The 27,370-nt window shown below is 40.7% G+C and overlaps 1 protein-coding gene across 3 annotated transcripts; it reads right to left on the reverse strand.

The window, feature by feature from the left end:
- LOC123763192 (mpv17-like protein) lies at positions 1 to 26,412 on the reverse strand. 3 transcript variants are annotated; one of them, XM_069303126.1, is made up of 6 exons: positions 26,334 to 26,412; positions 17,231 to 17,630; positions 12,477 to 12,574; positions 6,739 to 6,851; positions 4,898 to 4,968; positions 1 to 1,243 (listed from the first exon to the last, which is right to left on the reverse strand). In XM_069303126.1, exons 2-6 carry the CDS (start codon positions 17,354 to 17,356, stop codon positions 1,106 to 1,108), a joined length of 546 nt encoding a protein of 181 aa, XP_069159227.1. In that variant the 5' UTR covers positions 17,357 to 17,630; positions 26,334 to 26,412; the 3' UTR covers positions 1 to 1,105. The 3 variants fall into 3 exon arrangements, with proteins under 3 accessions (XP_069159227.1, XP_045606170.1, XP_045606171.1); XM_045750214.2 differs by lacking the exon at positions 26,334 to 26,412 and adding an exon at positions 22,812 to 22,895; XM_045750215.2 differs by lacking the exon at positions 26,334 to 26,412 and adding an exon at positions 20,031 to 20,160.
- Between the last annotated feature and the right edge of the window lie 958 nt (positions 26,413 to 27,370).

Consider the following 27,370-nt stretch of genomic DNA (forward strand, 5'->3'; position numbering starts at 1 on the left):
GTGTTTTGAATATTTATTTGCAAGTTATCTGAAATACATATACCATCTGAGTTTTGGAGTTGAGACTGACAACTATAAAAAATGTTGACCAGACCACACACTAGAAAGTGAAGAGACGACGACGTTTGGTCCGTTCTGGACCATTCTCAAGTTAATTGTGAATGGTCCAGGACGGACCGAAACGTCATCGTCCCTTCACTTTCTAGTGTGTGGTCTGGTCAACATACTTCAGCCTTATTGTGACTCATCGCCTGCAACTATCAAAAATGTATCTTAATAATTTAAACAATTAAAGAAAGAATTGTTCACAAAAATTAATGATCTCATCTTTGTCTTCATATTAAATGGCCATTTATTAAATGCAGTTTATACATTCTTCAATTGGAAACCAACAGAAAATCCAACATTTACCAATAAGCTATTTTTGGGACTAATACACAGTATTATATCTTGGATAGGTTAAGCTGTCAAGCCAGATAAATTAAGGTAGACAGTAAACTGTTTTGAGCAATTGAAGAACTCGGTAGGCATTACTGTATTTTTTATGCCAATACAGAGCTCTATCGTCTGGGCTGAACTACGTTATATTGGACTGTGTTGTTATCCTGTATCCAAAGTGAGCAACACTTCATCAGCATGTGTCTGTGGCAGGACCATAATGCCCAAGATCTAGTGCGCTTACTGCGAGACACACATTCCATCCCCTCAACAAAACCTCCACCACTTTTTTGCCACTACCTGTACTGCTGTATAATGTTAAGACTGCACTAGGGTACAGTATTCACCAAGAAATTACTAATTTTGTTGAGAACATAAACTATGGTGCCAAACTAACAAGTACTATCAGATGCCGAGTTCTTTTAGTCCTAACGGGGACCATGAGCCACCATCCCCCCCCTCTAAAGAGGCACAAGGAGCAGCGACAAACAAACTCCACTACTCATTGAAAAAACAAATTTCATGAAATAATACAGTGCATTTCTACTACTTTACAATATACAACAGGTAATTTTTTTTTTAGTGTCACAATCAGTTTAGTGAATGTCAGTTATGCACCTACCTTTACATAAATAGAATTATCTTACATAGTTAACTGTGAGTAAGCTTAGTATTCCTGCCGCTTGAACCAACACAGTATTGACACCCAAATGACCTGACATGTACCAACAAATACTACACGTGCTTGAGGGGGCAGGAATCTGAAGTTGATCAGAGATACTGGAACCCAAAACACGCTAGCCGTCTGCAACAGAAAGGCACGTGCAATTAGAGTTTTGCATAAAATTTAGATGCAGAAAGTGTTTTACTCACAACAAATAACTTATTAGGTTTAACACCCCTGTTTACGAACTTTCTGGGTTACGAGCCTGATTTGTTCAGAAAATTTGAATCGGGATATGAACTTTACCTCGGGATACGAGTTTGTTGATACGCATACGGCCGACCTAGTGCGTGGTGGCACGGCGATCGCGCCTCAGTTTACGAGTGCCTTGCGCCCAGTGACTATCCCGCCTGAATTCTTTGCAAGGATTTACAGTTTCTTTTCAGATTTTTGGCTATTTGACATAAAAGTTATTATATATCTTGCCATGGGTCCCAAGAAAGCCAGTGCTAAGGGTCAAGGCAAGAAATCACATGTGAGAATGACCATAGAGGAAAAACAAGAGATCATTCATAAGCATGAAGCGACTCGCCCAGAGAAAGCTGTAGTAGGCCGTTGCATTAATCTTTTCAATGACAATGTGATGCCTCACTACAGACAAGTGTTGCAAAGAAGGGAAAAGCAATTTTCAATGGAACGTTTCCTTGTGAGAAAATCAAGCAGTGAGCCACAACCAGGACCTAGTGGTATGCAGGCAAAACATGCCAGAGATTGCACTCCAGAGAAATCTTCACTGCCTGATGTTATAATGGAAGGGGGACTCCCATTCCAAACAGTAACACCTCTCCTCCTTTCCCCTTCTTACCATCTTCCATATGCCAACAGGAGTCATCAGCAAGTAATAACTTTAACATACTTTTGTAGTGAAGATTTGGGTGAAATAGGTATAAAATTTACTTTGAAGTTTTTGGGGAGTCAGGAACGGATTAGTTCATTTCCCATTATTTCTTATGGAGAAATTCGTTTCGGTTTACAAATTTTCGGGTTACGAACCGTCTCCAGGAATGGATTAAATTCTTAAACTGAGGTACCCCTGTACTATACAAATACTAGGAAGGAACACCTCCCATGCTCTCTCTCTCCCTTTCTAGTGCTACTGTAAAAATTATTTTATTTTGTATATTAAAAGTGTACTTTTACCATGTGACAAACAAAAGTCAAGAGTTCTTCACTTTGGCTTTAGCTTTACCTTTAGGCTTTAGCCTAAAGGCCTTGCCTTTAAAATCAAAGACTTTACCACACAGTTGCAGAGGTAAGGCACTTGCCTGGCACTACGCGAGTGCTTTGGCCTGGATAGGGGAGGATCGACAGAATGCCATTCCTTAATTGTAGACTCTGTTCACCCAGCAGTGAATGGGTACCTGGTTAAATGATTTGGCGGGTCGTATTCCAGGGAAAATTAGGATTAAGGACCTGCCCAAAATGCTATGTGTGCTAGTGGGTTTACAAGAATGTAAGAACTCTTGTATATATATAACAAAGAAAACAAAAGTTGAATGTAAGAAAATGCCCATTTCTGGTAGGTCTTTCAGTAGCTCCCTGAGGATAAGAACCTTGGAAACAAAAAATGTACCAGAACTCTCGAGACTCAGGACTTGACTTTGGCTCTTTATGGGATAACTACCCATATTGAATAACTATTGGTGGCTAGCCGTATCAAGGAAGAGTTTGACTTCGTTTGAGTGAATCGTTTGTGTAGTCATTTCGCCATTTCACTGCTTTTCTTTCTTTGAACCTTGGAATTGTCTGTATTGCTTCAATTTTTTCTGGATGTTTTATCAGTGAAGGGCGATCATAGCAATTCCCAGCTCTCTGTGAAGGAGGGGGGGGGGGGGGAAGGTGGCTAGGTTCTAGCTTTGGTTCCCGGTAGGCCATCCAGGACTCCTAAGGATATTATGACTCGGGAGGGGAGAGCTATCCGAGGTAAACGAGTTTGCTTCGGGGAGCCACTGTTGGCCCCTCCAGAAAACCACTATCACAGTCTCTAATCATCATTTGGAGAGCCAAGACAGTAATGTTATCCCTGATGGACTTAAAAAAAAATAAAAGATAATGCCACTCTACAAAGAGGAAGTAAAGTAGATGCAAAAAAATGTATAGACTAATAGAACTAACATCATGCATTAAAAATCCTTGAAAGACTGGTAAAAAATTAGATCACAAAACACATGGAATCACTGCATCTACATAACCCTGGCAACATGGGTATTAAAGCAGGACAATTTTATCTCACAATTGTTTGACCACTACCACATGACTTGTCATGCAGGACAAGAAAAATGGCGATATAATGTACGCAGATTTTGATAAAGGGGTTAGATAAATGTGACCATGGTGTTATATATAAGACATGCACAGAAGGAATTATTGACAAAGTAGGAAGATGGATCTTCAATTTCCTAAAGAACAGAACCTAAAGAGTAATGGTCAATAAAATCAAATCCGGACCATACTCCATGAAAAGCTCAGTCCTCAAAGATACTTTGCAGATGACAAGATTTTTATGAGAGTAGAAAATATAGAGGACAAGAGCAAAGCTCTAATCTTATTCAAATCTTTCAGACAGCTGCAGAAAATGACGTATATTTAACCACTGTACTGTGCAACTTGTGATATCATGGAGTATGGTGGTGCACCCCCTTACATATCATAAATGTTATTATAGTATATCGTAAGTTTCAAAACTTGCACGTGGTAGGTTGGGTACCAGATGGAAGCCTGAGGCCTCCAGTGAACATCAGCCCTTTTGTGCAAAATTCCCAGCATACCCCACAGCCACGGGTAGGCTCAGTTTCAAGTAAGTAACCATGGCTGATGCACACGCTTCGAGTTCCCACTCTCCCGTGGGGCGTGCAGTTGAAAAACCACTGTCTGAAGTTAAAATTCAAGACATTGTTTCAAGAGAGCTGTGATAGTGATGTTGGTGACCCAAAGTCAGATAAAGACCTTATACAAGAATCATATTTTCTGGGTTCAATGATGCTGCTTTTGATACAAGTAGCATAGATGAACCGAGTGTTAGTGACTATCGTGGTGGTGGTGTTTCTAGACGAAGATTTGGTGTCTTGGCAGCATGCCCTGCCAAATGCCGGAGTGTCCCCAGCCATGATGACACTAACGACAGCGTGGCCTCCACTTCAACTTTCTGTGGTCAGCCTACTATACAATGTAGAAGAGCTACATCTCCTGGCCAACAGACTTTTATTGTAAGAAAAGGAAGCCGTGGTGTTGGCGCCCATGCTGGTGGCGCCAGTGGTGGCGGTGGCCGTGGTAGACCAAGACCAAGAGTCCCACAAGGCCCAGCCAAGTCTAAACCTGGGATGTAAAAAGCCTGGACTTTTGCCAGTTCACCATAGGATGAATATGTATAAAACAATACAGCAGACTGCATGACCTACATATGAAGCAATACAGCAGACGGCATGACCCACAACACATGAAGCAATTTTCTTGAAATGCTATTAATAATGCAAAAAATACCCTCATCAAAATTAATAAAATACTGTAGTTTCAATTATTGCTGCCATATTATACTGCACATCAGAAATTATTTAGTTAACTAGCTATCGAGGTATCAGCAAGACAATACTGTATAAACAGATCTCCAACAAATCTGAAAAGATTACTCAAGCAAAATACTTCAGGACCTGGTGCATTTCTGTATAACTCTCAACATTTTCATCTTTGTATAACAATTGTAAGTTACAATGGACACACAACAGATGGAAAGCTCACCACAAATGTAGGGATGATCTTTTTCCTCCATTCTTCTAGCCAATCTTCTTTTCCTTCTAAGGCACTCATACCTGTTGATATATAATGCATAAAAATACATTAAAAGTAGATTCCTTCATTATATATTTATCATCATTAACCTGCACCAATTCAAGTACTACAGCATTCATTTGGGGGCCTCATGACTGAGTTGATAGCACTCAGGGGTCGTAGTCTTAAGGGCCCGGGCTTGATTCCCAGCTGAGGCAGAAACAAATGGATAGTTTCTAGCTCCTGTTCACCTAGCAGTAAATATATACCCGAGAGTTAGACAGCTGTTAAGGGCTGCTTCCTGGGGATGTGTGTGTATTAGAGAAATGTGTAGAAATAATAGAGGAAAATAGATTGGTTAGAAAGGCAGGGTCCAAGAGCTAATAGCTTTATTCTGCAGGCACAGAGCAAATAGCATTGTACAATATTTAGCCTTGATGTAGTGTCATCAAGTCAAGTCAGCCTGCAGCCTACACTTACACCCATAATGTTCATAAGTATGCCACTATATTGACTGTCTTTGCTAATATTGTATGTATATATAATACATACAATATTAGGACTGGGGCTGATATTCGGGAGCCAGGGTTCTGGTGGTCGAACAGGGTTCTGGCAGCCAGGTATCTTGTCAATGTTCCTGGTCCCCAGTGCCCTTGTGTGGCTTTGGGTCGTGTGTTGCAGCCGAGTCTCTCAATATTGTAGTGTTAACTGCAGTGTTTCATCTTCCTTGATAAGTGCCCGTTTGTTTCCTTCTCTATAGTTGTTAGCTTCAGGAAGACACAGGAGGCTCCCCCCAGAAAACCAGCATTGAGAATGTACAGTAGAATTGCCAATTTCTAAGTGAGCCCTGGTGACTTCTTGACACTCTCCCTCTCCAGGGTGTCTGGGGTGTTTTCATCTAGAACTGAGGGTGGATCAGCTGGCTGACCCCAGGCTACCTCCACCCTCTCCCCCCAAATGAGAGGAAGGAGGTTACCTTGCATTGATTCCAGGGGTCAAGGTCCCCGCAACCCGGTCTCTACCACCACATTGGTCAAGTTTAAGAGCTGTGCATACTAGTTCCTCTTTATTATACAGGGAACTTCTACAAAGAGGTAGATTCATGATTTTGCAGGTTAAGGTCTAGTATTTGAGAAGGAAGGAGGGCTATGAAGCCCAAAGTGATGGTACAGTACCACAAGTTACTCAGCATATTATTAATGATATTCATTATTTTGTTACAATATATGAATTTATATAGGCTGTATAACTAATTCAACGATTTATTAACTTCCATCTTACATGTCCCATCTGCCAGGTTTTTCACCAGAACCACTGCCAAGGTTCAAACTGTTATACTATATTATTTTCACATGCTGACAATCTTGTCAGAATCTCACAGAGCCCAGAGTAATATTGATCAAATGGTTATCTTGAGATCTTGAGGTTATCTTGAGATGATTTCGGGGCTACGCATCCCCGCGACCCAGTCCTCGACGAGGCCTCCTTTTTGTTACACCCCCCTCGCCCCCCAGGAAGCAGCCCGTAGCAGCTGTCTAACTCCCAGGTACCTATATACTGCTAGGTAACAGGGGCATCAGGGTGAAAAACATTTTGCCCATTTGTCTCCGTCTCCACTGGGGATCGAACCCGGAACTTCAGGACTACAAATCCGAAGCGCTGTCCACCCAGCTGTCAGGCGCTTATCACCATCTATGGTGGTAACAAAAGCAAATCCAAATCTTCACAATACCTTGAACATAGTACAATTCTAATGTACACATCACACTATCATAAAATGAATGCAACAAAGGTAATGCCTTATAACTTACCAACATAAAACAGTGTAAGGTTAATGGGGGTGATAACAAGGGCATCTGCGGCAAGTTTTGGCATCACCATCCGTAAACTCTTGCCCACAAACTTTGAGTCTAAGTATTTGTACCTGTAAAGAATGGCAAATTTTTTTAACTGAAATTATTTAACAAAATAAATTCTTAATAAATATTTACCACAAAAATATATTTAATGTACTTTGACTAGAACACTAAAAAAAGGCACTAAATTCTGTATACAGTATCAGTATTAAATTTTGTAAACAGTATCAACTGTGAATGCCTGAAGTCTAGTTAAAGTCAAGTTTCTACAGCAAAATCAATAGGCTACTGTATGCCGCATAACAAAATACTGTAGGCACGTTTTACATTATGTAAATTATTTTTCTGGGGCAAAATAAGAGTGCCAGGGAGTCATTCCAACAATGCCTCAACACATTTAGGGCACACAAACACAACACACACTTCAAAACACCATACACTCATTTATCTACATAAGCAAATGAAAGTACAGTACTGTATAAGCTTACACCCACTTACAGTATGCCGAGGTAGTGTAAATGAATATTAAAAGAGGTTTGAGGATCGTTTACTACATTCCAGTTGCCACACGAGTCTTGTTAAATTACAAAAATACTGCACATGGGTTATATATATATATATGACACTCCATAAAAGCATGGGTGATATAATTGCCAATGCAATTCCTACATAGACTGAAATGTTAATGCAAGTCATTATTATGCAGCTCTCATGTGGTTCACCACTTGGATATCATCTTGCTGACCATGAGACATGACACGACTCAAACAGAACTACTCAAACTACTCTACAGGCTATCTCATGTCAGGTTAGTGTGCGAACATTACATGATAGTTAATAATAGTTTACCCAATTCTGTAGATACCCACGGTCTTTATTCTATAATAAAAACGCTACTCAGGTTTATGTCACGGCAAATACAGAAGAGATTAATTAAATAATCAATTATCTAGGGACCACTGTCATGGAGTCCACACACACTGCAGTTCCAGATGCCACCAGTTATTCGTTAATGCAGTATCTCTATGGCTATTACATGTACGGTGTCCTTTCCAGTCTTATTTTATAGAAACGCATCTCTTTTGATTCCCACCATTATGTTTGCAATACTGTGTACCTAATATAACATTTATTAGCCCACCAAGAATGCCGATAATCAGGTGTCTGGAGAATAGTGAATATAAAAATCAACCGGATTTCAAATCAGGTGAAAGAACTGGGCTGGTTCATAGTTTGTCAAGATATATTTATACAGAAAATTCATATACAGTACAGTACAGTATAGTATGTTTCAATGCAGACTAATGTCATATTAACAGTTTAAAAATCAAGTGAGGGTCAGATGCCCTCACAGAACTTCTAACCTGTATTAAAGTGCTAGGATAGAGTAGGATATTTAGCATTCCAGGTGTCTACTTCCTTGAGAAATACAAACATATTCATGCATTGTTATCTTAAATAAACAGCAAGTATACCGTGGTGTATAAAAAACTACATTGATGTAAGCTTTAGTATTACAGTACTGAACATGGTTATCCATGTTAGCTTGAATTAACAATAAATTTTAAAATACAAAGAATGCATACTCAGAATTCTTAAATGCAAATACTGTACAATATGCCTAATATGTTCCATAAATGTACTCTAAACTTTATTCTCTCTCAAAAGAATCCTCTAGTATCGACATTCCTCAAGAGTATCATTCAACTCCTAGTACTGTAGTAATATTTTTATGAAACTACTATGACATGCACAAGTTTCAACTAGAATAATGCAACATAGCGTAAGCACAATCCTCACCGAACTTGGCGAGCAGCCTGCCTAGCTGTACGTACTCGGGACCACAGTAGGGCCAACAGGCCACACGACAACAGTCGAGGCCAGTATGTCTCACCTACCAGAGAACCAACACCAGCTCTTCAATACCTAAGTCAATAAGTACCAAAATCTTACAAGGATACTGGATTTTGTGTTAAAAATTTTAGAGGTTCTAAAATTAAATATAAATACACATCACATTAACCTCTAGGCTACGCACCTGTTTATGGACGACAACACCTCACCTTACAAAAAAAAAAAAAATTGCGGCATACTTTGGCCATGATGGAGCAAAGAATTCTCTGGATTGACAAGAGTTCGAGTCATCGTCCCATGGCGGTTACCATGAGCTAAGCACGGTGCAACAGTTGCCGCCAAGATATTTTTACATATTTATTTTAATGTCAATGGTGATTTTTTTCTGAAATTATATAAACTTGTTTGCTGATGATGCCAAGCTACTAAGGAAGATTAGAAACTTAATAATGATCATGTCCTTCAAGAAGACTTGAATAAAGTAAGTTTACAGTTTAAAGCATCACTGTGCAGATGGAATTAAATGTGAATAAATGCCACGTTATGGCATTTATTCGCATTAAATGTGATACAGATAGCGATACAGATGCACATGTTACCGTCCTGAGGGTGAGGCCTACACCACCACCATTGTAATTTCACTGAACACCACCACTGCCAGTTTGGCAGTGGTGATGATCCCTCAGGATCATCAACTGTCATGTGAGTGTACCAGTTGATGATCCTAAAGACCGTGTTGAAGACCACTCATTTTCAGGTACCATTTCAGGGACTTGTACTTTTGTGTTAGGCACTAGGCTTACTACTTCAAGGTTCTTCATTTTGGTTTAAAACAGGATCCCCATGCATTTACCAGGTTGACGTGGAGGATTGTGGTCCAGCAACACCTGTTAGGGGTTTGTGTATTGGCCTACCTCGACAATTGGCTGGTTTGGGCTCCCAGTCAGCCTCTGTGTCAGCAAGCCAGGGATCCGATTCTTTCCCAGTTCGTCAGGTTCAGGTTCTTGGTGAATTGACGAAAATCCCAGTTGGTTTCATCCCAGGTTCGGACTTGGTAGGGCCTTATTCGGGACACTGTCTGCTTTTCTTTCGCCGTCATTGGTGATTTTGGATCGTCTGCAACGAACTGGGTGACTTGCCAGTTAGTTAAGCAGTTATGTGGGAGCCACAACTTTACCTATACTGTATTGTCTTTTCCGTGGATAGAGTTTGGCTCCAGGTATTGTTATTGTTTTTCCAGTTCCATCCATTTCGGTGCTTCTAGGACTGACAGGTTCTGACCCCCCCATCTGCTATTCATTGGGTTCCTGTCTTGCCGGCTTCCTCTTCAGGCTTTTCAAGGTTCGGTTCTGTGGTATCATTCTCTATTATTAGTCAATTTATTCACAGATGCTTCGGTTCTGGGTTAGATCATTGTGATCAGTGCTGGCTAGGCTGCTCAAGGTTGGGTATGTTTCTTCAGGCGCACAGTATGGTGTGCAAGTTCGTGGCTGTGTAGCATGCCCTGAAGAGAATTCTACTCTGTGCTCTGGGTCCACTCCATCTACTTCCCAGTCATTTATTACCTGAACTGAAGGGGATGGGGGGGGGGTCTCTTCACTTCAAGCGAGCTGGACACTGAGTAGTTCAGCTTTAGTTTCTCAGGGTATGGTTCTCTGCGCAGTTCACATGCAGGGTGGGTCCAATGTTTTCACAAATGGGTTCTCACTTCTGTCCCATTTTATGGAGTGGACCATTGATGATGCGTCCTTCCACTGGATCTGCAAGATGTTCGGTTGCTCCAAGGTGAACCTCTTCACGCCTTGCTCCTACGTGGCTCCATTCCTTGATCGTAAGGATCTTGTGGTGAATGCCTTTCAATTGGACTGATTGAGGTGGAGGTGCATTAAGCCTCTTAAACCAAACTTTTTGGCATTCGGATGCCGTGTTCATGTTTGGTATTCATCCGTTTGCTCAGCATGCACAAGTAAACAAGCATCCCTGATGTGTCAGTCTCGCCACAGCTGTCGTTCAGTGCACAACCCGCTACACTTTTCTCTTGGATATTTTGATTATTTTTAATAATCTTAGTGTAAATAAGTCACCATGTCACCTAAGAAAGTTAGTGATAAAAGCCAAACAAAAAGAAAAATGGTTAGAACCATGATAAAGGTGAAAAAAAGACCTCATAGCAAAATATGAAAGTGGTGCCCGTTTGTCTGCTCGTTACCAAATTTGGTATGCCTAAATCTAGCTCTCTAGTGAAAGAAATGTATGCAAAATGGGGGAAGGAAGTGCAGTTTTCTTGACAAATGTCACCCTGATAAAGGTGTGATAATGGTAGGGGACTTCCCTGCCAAAGAATAACATCTCTTTTCCTCTGCCTCCCCACCTTCCACATATGCCATCAACTCTAAGTGTAGGACAAATGCATACTATGTTAGTATTTATTTATTTTAATTATTGCATTAATATTTTTATTGCTGTGGTCTGGTACGGATTAATCCAATTTACATTATTCCTCATGGAAAACCTTTTTCAGTATTTGCACATTTATGTTTTCGTCCCGCCTTCACGAACCAATTAAGTTAGAATACTGAGATTCCATTGTGTGTGCATATATACTCACCTAGTTGTGCTTGTGGGGGGGGGGGTGTTGAGCTTTGACTCTCTGGTCCTGCCTCTCAACCGTCAATCAACTGGTGTACAGATTCTTGAGCCTACTGGGCTCTATCATATCTACATTTGCTCTACATATCTACATACATACACACATATATTTTATAAACTGTACAAAGTGTTTGTAATTACCTAAGAGAAGTTACAGGATGAGAGCTACGCTCGTGGTGTCCTGTCTCCCCAGCACTTTTAGTCATATAACGCTTTGAAATTACTGATGGTTTTGGCCTCCACCACGTTCTCGCCTAACTTTTATTTATTATTTATTTATGCATATACAAGAATGTACATAAGGAATGTGAGGATACAAATATGGTAATTACAGTCTTGTAAAGCCACTAGCACGCGCAGCGTTTTGGGCAACTTGTTCCAACCGTCTACCACTCTGTTTACAAAAGTGATACTTCTTATATTCCTCTACATATATTCCTCCACTTACATACACACATTATATATATATATAGTATATATGTAATATATGTGTGTGTGTGTGTGTGTGTGTGTGTGTGTGATCTTCATTACTTTGTCATGAAAAATGTACTGTTGACACACAGGTAAATTAATACAAAATGCTTAAAATACATGTAAGAGTTGTTTCTTAAATGAAACGTAAGAAAAGACATACAGGCCTCGTATAAGCCTTCGTGATAAAATAACTGCAACGATTTCAACCATGGTGGTTGTAAATCTAGAGCGGTAAGCCAGAGGCAGAGTGACATCTTTAAGAGAACTTAAGAGAAGGCACAAGAAATATGGGTTATAAGCAAGAGGCAAGGTAACATCTTGAAGAGAACTTTAAGGAAAAGGCACAAGAAGCCAGGGTTATAAGCTGGAGGCAAGGTAACACCTTGAAGAGAACTTTAAGGAGAAGGCACAAGAAGCCAGGGTTATAAGCTAGGAGGCAAGGTAACATCTTGAAGAGAACTTTAAGGAGAAGGCACAAGAAGCCAGGGTTATAAGCTGGAGGCAAGGTAACATCTTGAAGAGAACTTTAAGGAGAAGGCACAAGAAGCCAGGGTTATAAGCTAAAGGCAAGGTAACATCTTGAAAATAAACAATTCTAGGAAGTTGATTAATGCTAAAAGAATACAAACAAAAATATTAAAAAAGAAAGAGCACTGAGGGCAGGAAAAAATGCTAAGATAATTTAAGCAAAAACTAAAAAAATAAATATTTCATACGCATGGTAGAGTGTATGCGGAAATACACAGGTTCCCATGATGCCATAACGAGCTATTGTTGCTGTGTCGTATGGCTTCGGGGTAGAGCTTGCTGGAATCTAGAAAATGATTTCACCAGTTACCAAAACAAAATGAAAAATAAATGATAAATAGGTACAGTATTTAACATTAATAGCTTCCAATTCAGTGTTAAAATTTTGAAAATCATTGTAATATTATGACTAAAAAAAAAATTTGCAAATGTGATCTCACGCACACCAACAGCAGCACGTCATGACCATCAATGTTGCTGTTGCAATCTATTTCTCCTCCCCCTGGATTCACCATTTCCTCTTGGAGCTTTCCTCATATGAAGGAACATCTTTTGCACCTTTTCCTTCACACATTCGTACCAACATTTTGATAAAAGTATAACGCATTAACAGCACTCTATATTTCAATATAGCTGTAGCTTTGATAAGATGAATTTCCTAATAATGCAACTTTACAAAACATAAATCAAGCTTTGAATGTAATGAAATAGCCTTTTCTGGTAGGCACCCCAGTGGCTTCCCGAGCTCAGCTCAATCAACGAAATTCAGCCCAACACGCACGAGGCCTTTGAGACCCATCTGTCACTTACTGGGAACAATGATCATAATCTGGTGCACTCTGAGGATGATGAGTTTGGTTTGTGTTGGGCACCAAAAAAACCCCAAAGGTCTATCAACCTTAGCACATTATAAAGGCAATTGTCAGATCAGTTTACTTTTGTTGGACAGGACTAAAGTGTACTTTGCACATTATTAAGGCCAAGACTACGATTACCAAACCACGTATCAGAAGATGGCGAGACGACGACGTTTTGGTCCGTCCTGGACCATTACCAAGTCAATCGACCATCCTATTACAAGGTACATAACAAACCAGTACATAACAAGGACAATCAAGGTAGAGAAAAGGAAGCCAGCCTAGCACTACAGCCCAGATCTTGGCCAGCCAGACAGTTGATAAACAAAATTGTAAACAACCAGATCCCTGCCCAGCAGAGAGATCCAATGACTGTGGGCACAAGTAGCCAGTCGTAAATCTCCCGAAAATGGCAACATCAGAGGACCAACTAAGGCCGTCTGGAAAAGAGCGCTGGAGGCTAGGTGAAGAACAATATGGCAGAGTCAAAAGTAGTAGGAGCGGTAGCTCACACTGAACCCCAACCTAACCAGAACTTGGGAAGGAAGGTAATGTGTTAACAGACATTCTGGAGATCCAGGAAAATGAACCAAGAGATGCATAAAACCATCCAGCAAACATGGAACATGATGCTACAGAAGGCAGTCGGATGGCGATTCGCTCGCTATACTGGAAAAGAGGGATCACCATAAATGTACTGGTGGAACAAACCATGCTAACAGCCAGACCATGGAGAGCCTTGAGAATGGCCAAGCACCTGGCTAACCAATGTCCCAAAACTCATACATCACAGAGTCTGAGAAACGTGACCATTGGAGAGGCCCAAGGTCAAAACCAAAGCTGCCAACTGAAGCTAAAATATTAAGACCACATCTTTTGTTTCTTGCATACATCTATTCTTGTGATACTTGCCTCCTTTGACAAGGGTTCATTATAAGGTAGCTTTGGGGACCCACTGAAGGCCCCCTCTTAGAAATCAAATGTTGAATATAATTAAACCCACTTTGCTGGTAGGGACCTTCAATAACTCCCCTCTCAACCATGTTCACCCTCTTCCCTATGGGTCAGTGGAGATTTTCAGGGACAGTTTGTAAGTGGAATAGCAGGGACCCCCAGGTGACCTTGGCTGCCAACTAGTGGTTTACTGGTGCTACAGGATCGGTATGTTTACATTGTGGTACCTGTACTCATAGTTGCCTTGTTACCCACCTGAACTTTCTGGTGCATAGGTTTCTTCTTGGTTCTGAAGTTAATCTTTGATTACTAGCTCCCTTTACCTCTTTGAGGGAACCAGATTCTGGTCCTGGCTCCCAATAGGTTAGAGTGGGTCTCCAGAGGCCTGGTGTAACTTCCCTAAGGCATGGCTTGGCAGGTATTTAGCTTCTGGAAGTCACTGAAGGCTCCCCTCCTAGAAATAATCCTAGATGACCTACAGTGACCATAAACCTATCAGATGTACAAATAGTTGTCACTAATGCATAAGTACAGGTCTGCCCATGAGTACAAGCCACCGATACCAACACACAACTAGGTAATTACGCACCTGGGTAATTACCTTGTGTATAGGATGCCCTTATTACTAATCACCTTCACAGTCAAAAGTAATCTCAAGAACCTTTGTGAGAGGAGGACCACCTCATTACCAATTCTATCAATTAACAAATTCTCCATAGGATTAAGTAGTCTTTGGCCACCTAGGGAAGTTTTAAGTGTTCAAATTGAATTTAAAAATACACCCGAGTTGAAGGGGCAATCATTGGGATTTCTACTTTTTTCCTGTGCAGTACAGTAGTAATCACTTGTCATAATTTGGCACTTTTTAAAACATATTTGAATGAGAGTTTGAGGTCTAATGGTTGTCTTTCAATGCTTTTAGGAAGTTTACCTAGGTATTTGGTTGATCACTGATTCCCATAATACACTCCCCCATCTTTTAGAGAATGGCAAGGGCCTCGTCCCAAGTAAGGCAATGAAAATCTCGCAGATACCTCGATGACCAGTGTCCAGTAATTGCCAGAGCATAAGCTAATGAAAGCTTCTGTGGGGGCTGGCCAGAAAAGATCTACTTAGTCATGAGACCTACAAGTATTCTGCACTGAAGAGAGTTGTGCATATCACTAAGGTGTTCCACTCACTAACATGACCTGTGTGACAGGTCCTCTCTGCCAATAACTGGGTACAGCACAAGGAAGAAATCCTGGGTGCCAAGGCATGAGTGTTTGGCAATCATTAATCTAACTGTCAGCTTATCAGACAAAGATATATAAGTGATTATTTCCCCACTGTCGGGACAGGAAAGCTGACAAGAGGGTCTCAACCAAGGGGGGGGGGGGGGGGGATTTTAGGATTTCAGTGGGAGTGGGGTAATTGAAACTGCAAACTTAAACTGCTGGAACATTGATCTTTCTACAAACTACAATTTTACAGATTTGTACATAATCTACAGGTTATCACACTTTACTTTTAATTTAATGACATATAATAAAGTTCAATATCTCACTCCTTTTCTATGGATATACTGGAATGCAACTTTTGAGTCAGATAATCTTGGAAAGGAAAGGAAAGGGCGGGTAGGGAAGAACGACATTCTGACATGTGATGAGAAGGGTGCATGGGGTGAAAATAATAATAATAATGATAATATGTTGAGAACCACTGCCCTAGGACAACAATCGACTTTCTAAAGGATGTAATCCATAACACTTGCCTAATCCCCAGGGAAGATTCTCATACTGCATGAACAAAGGTATTGCGAGTAATGAAATGTGCCTTAGTATCTCATCCTTTAAGAGAATCGAACCCAGGAGCTTTAGGTTATCAGTTGGAAAGCACTCATAATTATGCCACAGGTGACAAAATAAACAAAATTATTGGTTACAACCATTTTGCCTAGACATCACTTGTTGGGTACATTGAATGGGTCACACCCATATACAAAATGAAAAGAATAAAGTTGAATACCATGGTATAATCTATGCAGAGCAATACTTATGTTCCTTATCTATGTTCCAAATACCCATGAATGAAGTGGGAATAGGTCATTAAGCTAATCCACTGAAGTACACCACTAGCACCAAACTGAGAAATCAGGCAATAATACAATCAGGGACTTATAAATATATACGTACATGCAAAGCATTATATACTATACGCAGTACCAGTACAAGTATGGCCCCCTGAACTACAGAAACTAAGATTCAAGAATGAAAATAAGTCAAGAGTTTAAATGCAATCTGGTCCCAGACTGGAAGTCAACAGGCAACATTTGAGGAGTCTGAGGTCAATTGTATCAGGGATCCAAGAAGTGTGCATTATGCTTGAAGTTTATATGAATTTACTTTTATCAGTCATTCTGGGTTGGTTTAATAAAAGAATACACTAGTGCAGAAGGACTACTGGTCCATACAAGGCAGTTCCTCTATGTCCACCCAATCTTCACGGCACTGGTGCCTACATGTCATTATGTCTGACCTTACATGATCCCGCCCAAGAACATTGTGAAATCTTACTGTAGGGTAATGAGAAGTAAAATGTAAATAACCAATGTACTGTCCAATGAAAATGCTACACAATTTTTATCAGTGATATTTTGGAATAAAACAGATGTGTTCCAAGATAACATTTAAGCCAATGTGATATAATCCTTGTGTTATAAAAGTCACATGATAAATAGTGAATATGACATAGTGAACATGATAAATGGAGAAGCGGGTGATAATGCTACAGATTATAGTCAATACTCTAAATAATTATATTTAGAGTAAATATACAATGGACTACAAAAATTGTAGTAATATTTTTTTAAATCAAGTGCACAATATTTTATTTTAGTAAATACTCTTTTATTTTCTTAAATTTCTGAATCCAGTAAATTATTTATTTTTTTTAAATTTCTGAATCCAGTAAATTATTTATGTAAAAAATTCAAGGCAACAAATAATTTTTTTAGCTTAACTTTTTGATTTAATTTTTTTTTTTATTAAATTGATGTCATTCAGAAGGGCACTTAATTGTTGTGATGTTGAAAGTGTGCAAAGGATAACTGTATTATAACCACAAAACATCAAATTATATATATAACTTACCAAAACTTTATTATTCATGGTTTGCTGGAAGAACTCTGCACCCGTGTAGAGCAGCCCATACACGATAACATTGCTCACGATTGGTCGCTTGGCCACAGCCATGCGTATAGCAGTAAATGCTTCCATTTCAATTGAGGGCTTACTATGTAATGAAGTTATTTGTTAGTGTAAAAATATAGTATTCTGTTAACGATATGTATATTTTTGTATGTATTATAAGAATTTCTTGCTGTATAACAAGATCTGTTACTTGTATTAAAATAAGATCTGGTACAGTACAGTTGATTGTCTTGGGGTCAAGTCCTAATTTTCAACTTTTGAGAGAAGTATGGCTCGGAAGCTTGGAGTTTTCAGCTTTATACAATACTGTACCGAGACGATTCTTGAAATACAGTAGTACCTGTGGATAAAAGAATATAATACATTAGGATTCACAAATAAATACCATATGTTGGTATTCATTCCTTCACCAATAGACACTGATTTCAATTGTGTTCACCCATCAAAGATAGGCTAGTTTTCAAGCACATTATTTTGCATTGAGTAAATAAGAACTACAGCTTAAATAAAGTGCATTCATTATTCAATCTACAGCTACTGTTGTGGACTTTCCTCCTCCAGACTTCATATAGCTCCAGTCACAATTCACTACTGTATCCATTAAACCATATCCTCACAAACAGCTCCCTCATGTATGCACATAATCTGACCAAAGAGCTCCTACCCTTTAACTTATATGTGCTTCCAATCATCTCTTTCTTTATGCCTTCCATATTGTCCATTTCTCTTCATGAGAAATTATTTGCCAACCACATTATTGCTTCTATAAATTTATTATTAATATTTTTCACAATTCTGGTTCCCTCAACACTATAGGGGCCAACTCCAGGCCCCTATAGTGTTGAGCATCCATCCAGGGCATCCATTGAATCAGCAAACACAAGAAAACCAAACCCATAAAGCAGCAGCTGCATAATAAGCCTCTGAGCTAGGAGGCTCTAAAAAAATAGAGACCTAGTGAATGCAAACTTTTGCAGGCCTCAGGGTCGAAGATATTATCCACCCAACAGGCAGCATAGCAGAAACAGAATGAATGATCATTGTTATATAACAATGACGACAGACATTCCTTGAACTTTCAAGTAGCAAGTCTAGTCTCAGTGGGCCGATCCATGGCAAACCATGCCAAAAGACTTGCATGGTTTTACAGGGCCTGAAGGTAAGGACCAAGCAAAACACCTAGGTACTGTACTAGGAATGCTTACTGGATGAACTGACACTGAATACAGATGACAATAAATGTGGCTGCAAAGGGGTGTTACCAGCATGCCATATGTACAAGCACACTTTAATTATGAACCCCTAAACTCCCCCAACCTCATAGCCTTGTACAGAAGTCCAAGACCTCTTGCACCACCCTGGGCAAGCCATCCTACACTGTAGGCCAGTCTCTCAGGGTAAAACTCCAGAACCCACCAGGAGACTCGGTATCAGAGTAGAGGGCAATACTAAATAAGTGCAGAGGGAAGGGCAACCACAAACTCATACAGCTTGAGGTGAAAACTGACCAAAGTCCACACAACAAGTGGGGCGTGTGTGGACTTTAGTCAATGCACATGTGAAGCAAGCAATCAATAAATCTTGCAACAGCACACAATGCAAAAGGCTCTCACAGGACAAAGTCCAAAGGATGCACACACTTATCTAGAAATTGGGGCCCACGGGCTGACCACTCAAAAAGTGGTCCACACAGACTAGACATCAGCAACAGGACTAACCTCTGTTGACACGGGGTTGGGCCTACCGGTGGTGTTTCCACCCGGTAGTGGCAAGCTGTAACTAATGGTTTCAACCTAACTGCTAGGTGAATCATTTGCTTTATAGTTTCTTTTCTCTCTGTGAAAACCGAGTTTCTGATTGTTACCTGGCATGAGTGATTGTAATAATCCCCCCCACTCCCTGAACCTCTGTGAGGGGAGGGAGATAGGGACCAGGTTCTGGCACTAGTCTCCAGTAGGCCATTAAGAACTCCTAAGACTGATGTGACTTGTGTAGAGCTATCTAAGCGAGCTAGCTACAGGAGTCTGAGTTCTCAGTCTCTGTGGCGTAGTGGTAAGACACTGGCCTGGCGTTCCACAAGGGCTTTGTCCTGGGTTCATATCCTGGCTGGAGAGGATTTACTTGGCCAAAATCCATAACTGTAGCCTCTGTTTAACTCAACAGTAAAATGGGTACTTGGTTGTTAAACAATTCTTCGCAGGGGTTGTATTCCGGAGAACTTAGGATTAAGGACTTGCTCGAAACGCTATGCGTGCTAGTGGCTGTACAAGAATGTAAGAACTCTTGTATATATAATAAAATAATAATAAATAATATGAACCGCATTCGTAACCCAATTACTGTTGATGAACAGGGACGAACAGTTAGTTTAGTTCATTTATTATGCACCCCATATCCATCTTGTGGGCGGTAGTGGAAAGGGTTACAGAGGCACATAATGGGCTCAGGGACTGAACCCCACAATTCGTTTAGCTATAGCAAGGGACCGGTGTACTCGTCTTCCCACCTGCCCAGGTCCAGGGTTCGATTAAAGACCTTTTGCTTATAAAGTGTTAGATACAAACAAAAAATGCCTTGTGATAAAAATTACCTGTTTACTAATGTACTTTTTTTAAGATGCAAAATGAATTTTCAAAACAAATTATTTTGTCTCACTTTGTATATTATCTACGGCTCTAGGGTGAAATTAAAGATCCTCTTAACTCATGGCAACTGTCACTCAAATGCTTTGCACAATCACCTTTTGGTACGAATCTTTACAGCCAAGGAAGACGAATATATATATATCTGTATGTGTGTGTGTATGTGTGTACTCCCGCCGCTAATTTCTTACTGCAGTCAGCTCATGTTTACATAGTGACGTCATAAGCAGTCACGGACCTACACAAATTTCCAATACACACAAAATACACATTTACTTTCAAAACATTATGTTATATATATTATATTACATTATAATATCCCCCAACAAATTTCTCAGATATTAATTACATAATCCTCTCAATAAAAACAAATCATTTAGTTTTAAATAACAAACTTTGTTATTCACAGCAATGTACTACTACCCTATTACACAATGTAGATAAAAAAACTAGCTATAAGTTCATCTAATATCACCATCTCGCAGGATGGATTGTCATACATGGGATCAGGAGAGAACATGAAATGCCAGTCTGCTGATCTATTAGCTTCCACTAGCAAAATCTGGGTACAGGAAGATTATCTTCTAATATTCGTGAGTAATAGTTCAAATAGCTCAAAGTATATAATATAATAGTATATAATAGTAATAGCTCAAGGTATATAATATAATAGTATATAATAGTAATAGCTCAAAGTACCTCACATTATCTGGTCTGAAATAATTGATAACAGAGCAATCACAGAATTAAAATGTTGGAGAGACTGTTCATAATAGTTCAATGTCTCGGGGGACAGAAAGCCAGTGTGTTTTCATACATGTTAGCCTTCATCCACGCTAATCACTTTGGCGAGTGATACGCAAGTTGAGGAGTATTAGGCTTGGAGATCTTGTAAATTTTACCCAACATTTGAACGATTGCATGATATCAATCTTGCAATCGTTCATGCTGCAAGAATTGTTCCCAGTGTTGACTGTGTTTGCTCTTCCAGTTCCCAGAAAGCGAAGTTGGCTTGGATAAATGTATTGAGCGATTAAGTTGTTTTGTGTGCTGTGAAATGCTCAACAACAAGTGCATGATCATGCATGGACATGACCTTGGGCAGGCGTGGCTCACACAACCACCGCTGTCATATATATATATATTGTTTATATATACAAGAGTTCTTACATTCTTGTATAGCCCCTAGAACGCATAACGTTTCGGGCAGGTCTTTAATCTTAATTTTCCCCGGAATACGACCCGCCAAATCGTTTAATCGTTTAACAACCATTCACTTCTGGGTGAACAGAGGCGACAGCTAAGGATTGGTACCCAGTCAATCCTCCCCGGTTAGGATACGAACGCAGGCCAAATTGCTCGCAAAGCACGGGGCGAGTGTCTTACCAATTCGCCAAGGGGACCGTATTGGCCTTGTTCTTGGCCAATTAGGTTTCACCCATTTGATTTACGTGATTTACCCGAGGGCGACGAGCACAGGAAGCCGGCGGCTTGTCGAAGGTCCCCCCCCCCCCACCATTTGCCTTTATGATAGGGTGGATTTTAAAACCTAACAGTTTTGGCGTTCGCGGCTTCGGCGGGTAGGCAGTTCCATGGGTTTATAACTGTGGATGAAAATAACATCTGTTCTCAGTTCTACATTGTGAGCTTGAAACCGTTGTTCTTTGTTTGTGGTACATCTGACCTTTTGAATAAATCGTTCGAATCAACATCCTCCAAATTGCTCAGTATTTTAAGTTTTAATGAGATCCGCTCTGTCATGCCTGCTTTGTAGTGCTGTTAGCCCTGTGGTCCTCAACCGTTCCTGATACGAGAGATGACTTATCTCTGGAATAACTTTTGTTGCCCGGTGTTGCACTTTCTCCAGTGTAGCTGTTTCCTTCTGAAGAGGTGGTCTCCATGCTCGGATACAGTAATCCCAATGGGAGCGCACCATTTAACATAGTATTATGTTACCTCATTAACAAAGTCCTCATATAAAACACTGACATTGGTAATTGTATATAACTGATACCAATCACATATTTTGTGCTTGAAGTGCATGTGGAGATTGTCAGGGATGTTAACTGTTGCTTTTCATAATGTGATTTAAAATATTTGACGGTGTATGTGCTTAATATGACATGGTGAAAAATCTATTAGAATCAACTGCGTAATACAGTGGTATACATGTTTATATGTATATATTTGTGAAGAGAGGCATAGAATTAGGTGAAAGGAAATGTGCCCAACTATTCCTGTCCCGCCCGGAATCGAACCCAGGATCCCGTAATGTAGGATCGAAGTCAACTGTACTAGGATCGCTGTCATTCATCTAGTATTGCAGTTTCTCAAGTGGACATCTGTATTGACGGCTCAGCTAGTCAAGTTGCCCTTCACTTTCTGCCACTTGACAAACATTCTTATATAAAGGCAAGACCAGGCATTATATAAAGGGCGACAAGGCTTATACGTCACAATCTGAGGGCTCGAGATAGTGTCATTATCAGCAATACACTGTCTTCAGAGTTTAAGATTGCCTTGATAGGGTTTATGAAATCAAATATAAAATTACGCAAATAACATTGATGAATGTTAAAATTGATTAATGTTAAAATTGATGTGTCTGGTGGGGGAAGGGGGGGTGGACCGCCGCTTGCACGAGCCTAGCCAGAGGACAGGTTGCATTTAGAACATACAACAATTACTCAAATTAAAATATCCCATTCATATTACCAACCTATTTAAACTAAAATACTAAAAAAAGACATACGAAGCATAATAGGTCTGCGGCACACTGACAGACATAAAACTGTAAATACACATTTACTGCAAAGTAAAACACTAACACAGCAATGTATAAAGTGGAACACAAAGATAATTCAAGTGGAGGATATTACCGAACCAGGGGCCAGAGCACCTCCTCCTCTCGTCACCAATTTACTACTGACTGGCGGCCGGGGCCATGCAGAGTTGCCAGATCCAAATATTGCTGAAAGTAGCGAGCTGACTGTCAAAAAGTAGCGAATTTGTAACAAGAGTAGCCCAATTTTTTTTAGTGACTGATACGGGTTTCAAAGTAATATATTTTAATATATAGAATACACTACACGATGTTAATTGTTTTATTAATATTTCTGCGCACACACACACGCGCATATATATACAGTATGTGTGTGTTTACCTGAATAAACATTATTATTATTATTATATAGATATTATATGTGGGCTGACGTGCTTAGCGCACTGCTTATACTGTTGTATATCTTATTATTATCTATCAGCGAGGGCTTTGTCTCTTATGACAACGAATAGACTCAAGATGGTGCAAACAATACAACTGCAATAATCCATTGGATTATTTGCAATGTTTGCAACTAGACCGTAGTTGCACACTTCATAATTGTTTTTTCTGCCTGAGGTGTATTGTTCATTAAGCATCCCCTATTCAACCAGCGAGTGGTAGTTATTTGTGCACCCCGAAGCCCGACTAATTGTGTACCTGCAAGCCTAGCATGAACGAACCGAACAAAACCTCTGAAGCACAACCATGCACGAATCGAAGCCCAAATACGCACAACCCGAAGCCCAAGTGACACCCAAGGAGCACGACCAGTTACATAAACGGAGCCCGACCAGTTGTGTAACCAGACGCCGACCAGTTGTGTAACCGAAGCCCAACCAGTTGTGTAACCAGACCCCGACCAGTTGTGTATCCGCAAGCCTAGTATGAACGAAGCGAACAACCTTTGGATCACAACCATGCACGAACCGAACAACCTTTGGATCACAACCATGCACGAACCGAAGCCCGACCATGCACAACCCGCAGCCCAAGTGACACCCCCGGAGCCCGACCAGTTACGTAACCGGAGCCCGACCAGTTGTGTAACCGGAGCCCGACCAGTTATGTAACCGGAGCCCGACCAGTTGTGTAACCGAAGCTCGACCAATTGTGTAACCGGACCCCGACCAATTGTGTAACCGCAAGCCTAGCATGAACGAAGCGAACAACCTTTGGATCACAACTATGCACGAACCGAAGCCCGACCATGCACAACCCGAAACTCAAGTGACACCTCCGGAGCCCGACTAGTTATTTAACCGGAGCCCGACCAGTTGTGTAACCGGAGCCCGACCAGTTGTGTGACCGGAGCCCGACCAGTTGTGTGACCGGAGCCCGCCCAGTTGTCTAACCACAAGCCTAGTATGAACGAACCTAACAAACAACATCTGAAGCACAACCATGCACGAACCAAAGCCCGACTATGCAAAACCCGAAGCCCAAATGACAACATAGCCCAAACAATTATGTAACCGGAGCTTGACCAGTTGCATAACTGGACCCCAACCAGTTTTGTAAATGGAGCCCCATCAGTTTTGTAACTGGACCCCGACCAGTTGTGTTACCAAAACCCCGACCAGTTGTGTTACTATACCAAACAAAAATTGAGCTCTATACGAAAAAAGAAACCCGGATTTCTAGCAAACATACAACCATAGAGGCCTAGCAAACAAACCTGGAGCACTAGTACACAATTAACCATTGGTGCACAACCTTGTGTTGTTTGCGCACAACCATGCACGATCCTGAGCCCGCCCATGAACAACTAGAAGCCCAACAAGACACACCCCCGGAGCCCGACCAGTACTGTGTAATCGCAAGCCTAGCAAGCAAATATCTCACCCAACCCCCACCAATGTGCTAAGTGTGTTGCCAAAAAGGTCCATTTTGGGGCCAACCCTTTTTGTCATATTCATCAATGACATAGATGATAATATTACAAACCACATCAACTTTGCAGATGACACTAAGATCTATGGTAAAGTGGGAAGTGAAAGCCATATTGAAACCCTACAAAATCTACATAAACTCCACAAATGGTCAGATGACTTTTAATGTCGATAAATACAAGACCTTGCACGTCGTGGGGCATAACAATCCATGTCACAACTACCAAATCATCAACATTATCTTGGAGTCAGAATCCACCAATCACTGACAGTTGTACAACAAGTGGGAGCGGCAGTAAAATAGCAAACCAAACCCTGGGAATAATCATGTGTACCTTTACCTTAAAGGAAAAGAAAGTAGTCCTTCAATTGTATAAGTTTCTGGTGCGTCCCCACATGAATTATTGCATCCAGGCATGGAGACCCTCATCTTCAGAGAGACACGTACAGCTGCTCTGGAGCCATTTCTTAGAGCTATGGAGCTTTGTCTTACGACAAAATTCATACCAGGGCTTAGTCATCTCTCGTATCAGGAATGGTTGAGGGCCACAGGGCTAACAACACTACAAACCAGGCATGACAGGGCGGACTTCATAGAAACCTTTAAATTACTAAACAATTTGGAGGATGTCGATCAGGACAATGTCTTCAAAAGGTCAGATGTTACACGAACAAGGAGCAACGGGTTCAAACTCAACAAGCCAGAATGTTGGACAGGAAACAGGAGATGCTTTTTCACCCACAGGGTTGTAAACCCGTGGAACCGCCTACCCGCCGAAGCCGTAAACACTGAAACTCTTCTGGGTTTTAAAATACAGCTGGAAAAGATCATCAGGGCAAATGGGGGGAGGGGACATTTGACAAGCCACCGGCTCACTGTCCTCATTGAGGCTACTAGTGTTAGTGGCCCTCAGGTAAATTCAGTTCCTGGAGGGGTGTCCCTGCTCCTTCCTGTTGGAAAGTTGTTCATCTATTGCAGTACAATGGAATGTCGCTTGTCACTAAACTTAGTATTTAAACTATTAACTTGATGAAATAATATTACCTTATACGCGAGAATAATTCTGAATACGTACTGCGAAAAATTGACGAATGCGGCTTTGGGTTGGGCGGCGGCGTAGGCGAGCCTGGCCTGAGGACAGGCAACTGTAAATGCTTCACCCTCCGTATACTTCAAGTGCAAATAATTGCCAACAGAACCTAAATACCGAACCTACTATACGCCTAATTAAACATAGAATATAACATTAATTTATACACGATAAAAACTATTTTTAATACACAGTACATGAAAGTCGATAATAAATGCGTCTTGGGAGGTGGGAGGAGGTCGTCAACTGCCGCGTTAACGAGCCTAGCCTGACGACCGAGTGGTTTAACACTTGGGAAGTGTATTCTATATAATATCCTACCCCATATAATGTTGGCAAATCATGATCCTCAAAATCTTCCACAATATCCGAAAGAGGACGGACTATTTAACATAAGTGGAATATAAACATTTGAACACTACACAACCCGGATGAAAAAAAAAATACGGAAGCAATAATCCACGGCGACATTAAAAAAACTCAATGTTATAATAGCGAACAAATGTATAATGCATTAAGCATTGTAGGTGGAAATAGACTATATATTCATGCGTACCTCTCAACTGCTCAGATAGCAAAAAAAATTATCAGCCTTACCTACACGGGAGCGACATAATCACGCCGCCGCTGCTTCCTGACGACTAGCGGGGTGGTCGTCGATGACCCGTAGCGACCAACCGACCCAGAGACCCTCTGCCTAAAATTATTTGAATGCCATATTGAAATTCCTAGCGTATAGCGTCAGGAGTAAGTTAATATTTATATATGCATTTATAGGCCTTTCTAAAGTAATTTATAGATCTGAATATCATATATTGTCTAACAAACGAATTATTTAAGTTAATATTTTAATTATGCCAGATACAAGTCTCATCGCACACAAAATGATTCGTCAGCGGATTTTTTTTTAATTATATGACAATGTAATTTTATATGACATTTTTATTAATATATAAAAAGAGTTCTTAAATTCTTGTAAAGCCACTGGCATGCATAGCGTTTCGGGCAGGTCCTTAATCCTATTTTTTCCCCCGGAATATGACCCGGCAAATAGGCCAAACAATCTATTCTCTGCTGGATGAACAGTTAAGGATTGTCGCCCGGTCAGTCCTTCCCGGCCGGCAGGTCAAAGCGCTGGCGAAGATGTTGTTATAGATTCAGCTACTCGGAACGAAGTTCCAAGTAGCACGGGCTATGGTGAGCCCGTAGCTTACCTGGCACAGGAGCGGGGCTGTGTGTATATGGCTGGCGAAGAGCCGGGCGCTTGATTTAGAGCCCGACCCGTTGTGTACCCACAGGCCTAGCAAACAAACACCTCACCTAAGGGGGGTAGAAATAGCCTAAGCTACTCTATCCCTTTGAAATTGTAGCGAGTAAACTTATACTCGCTCCATTATCTCATCATCTTAATAGCATAACTAATTAGCACTAATTACAGAAGCTACAATCCTTTCCCCAATTACAGGTAATAGTCTTCTCATCTTGTTGGAGGGAGCTGAGGTGTAATCACCATATAAGCAAGCGATATGAGCAATAGCGAACAGTACAATCTCCAGTTAAGAATGTAGCACTCCTCGTAGGCAGTTCTAATCAACCCAAGACGCTACAGCTTCGACACAGAGCAGACAGCAGAC

Source organism: Procambarus clarkii, chromosome 49 (genome assembly GCF_040958095.1).
Source record: "Procambarus clarkii isolate CNS0578487 chromosome 49, FALCON_Pclarkii_2.0, whole genome shotgun sequence".
Lineage (NCBI taxonomy): Eukaryota > Metazoa > Arthropoda > Malacostraca > Decapoda > Cambaridae > Procambarus > Procambarus clarkii.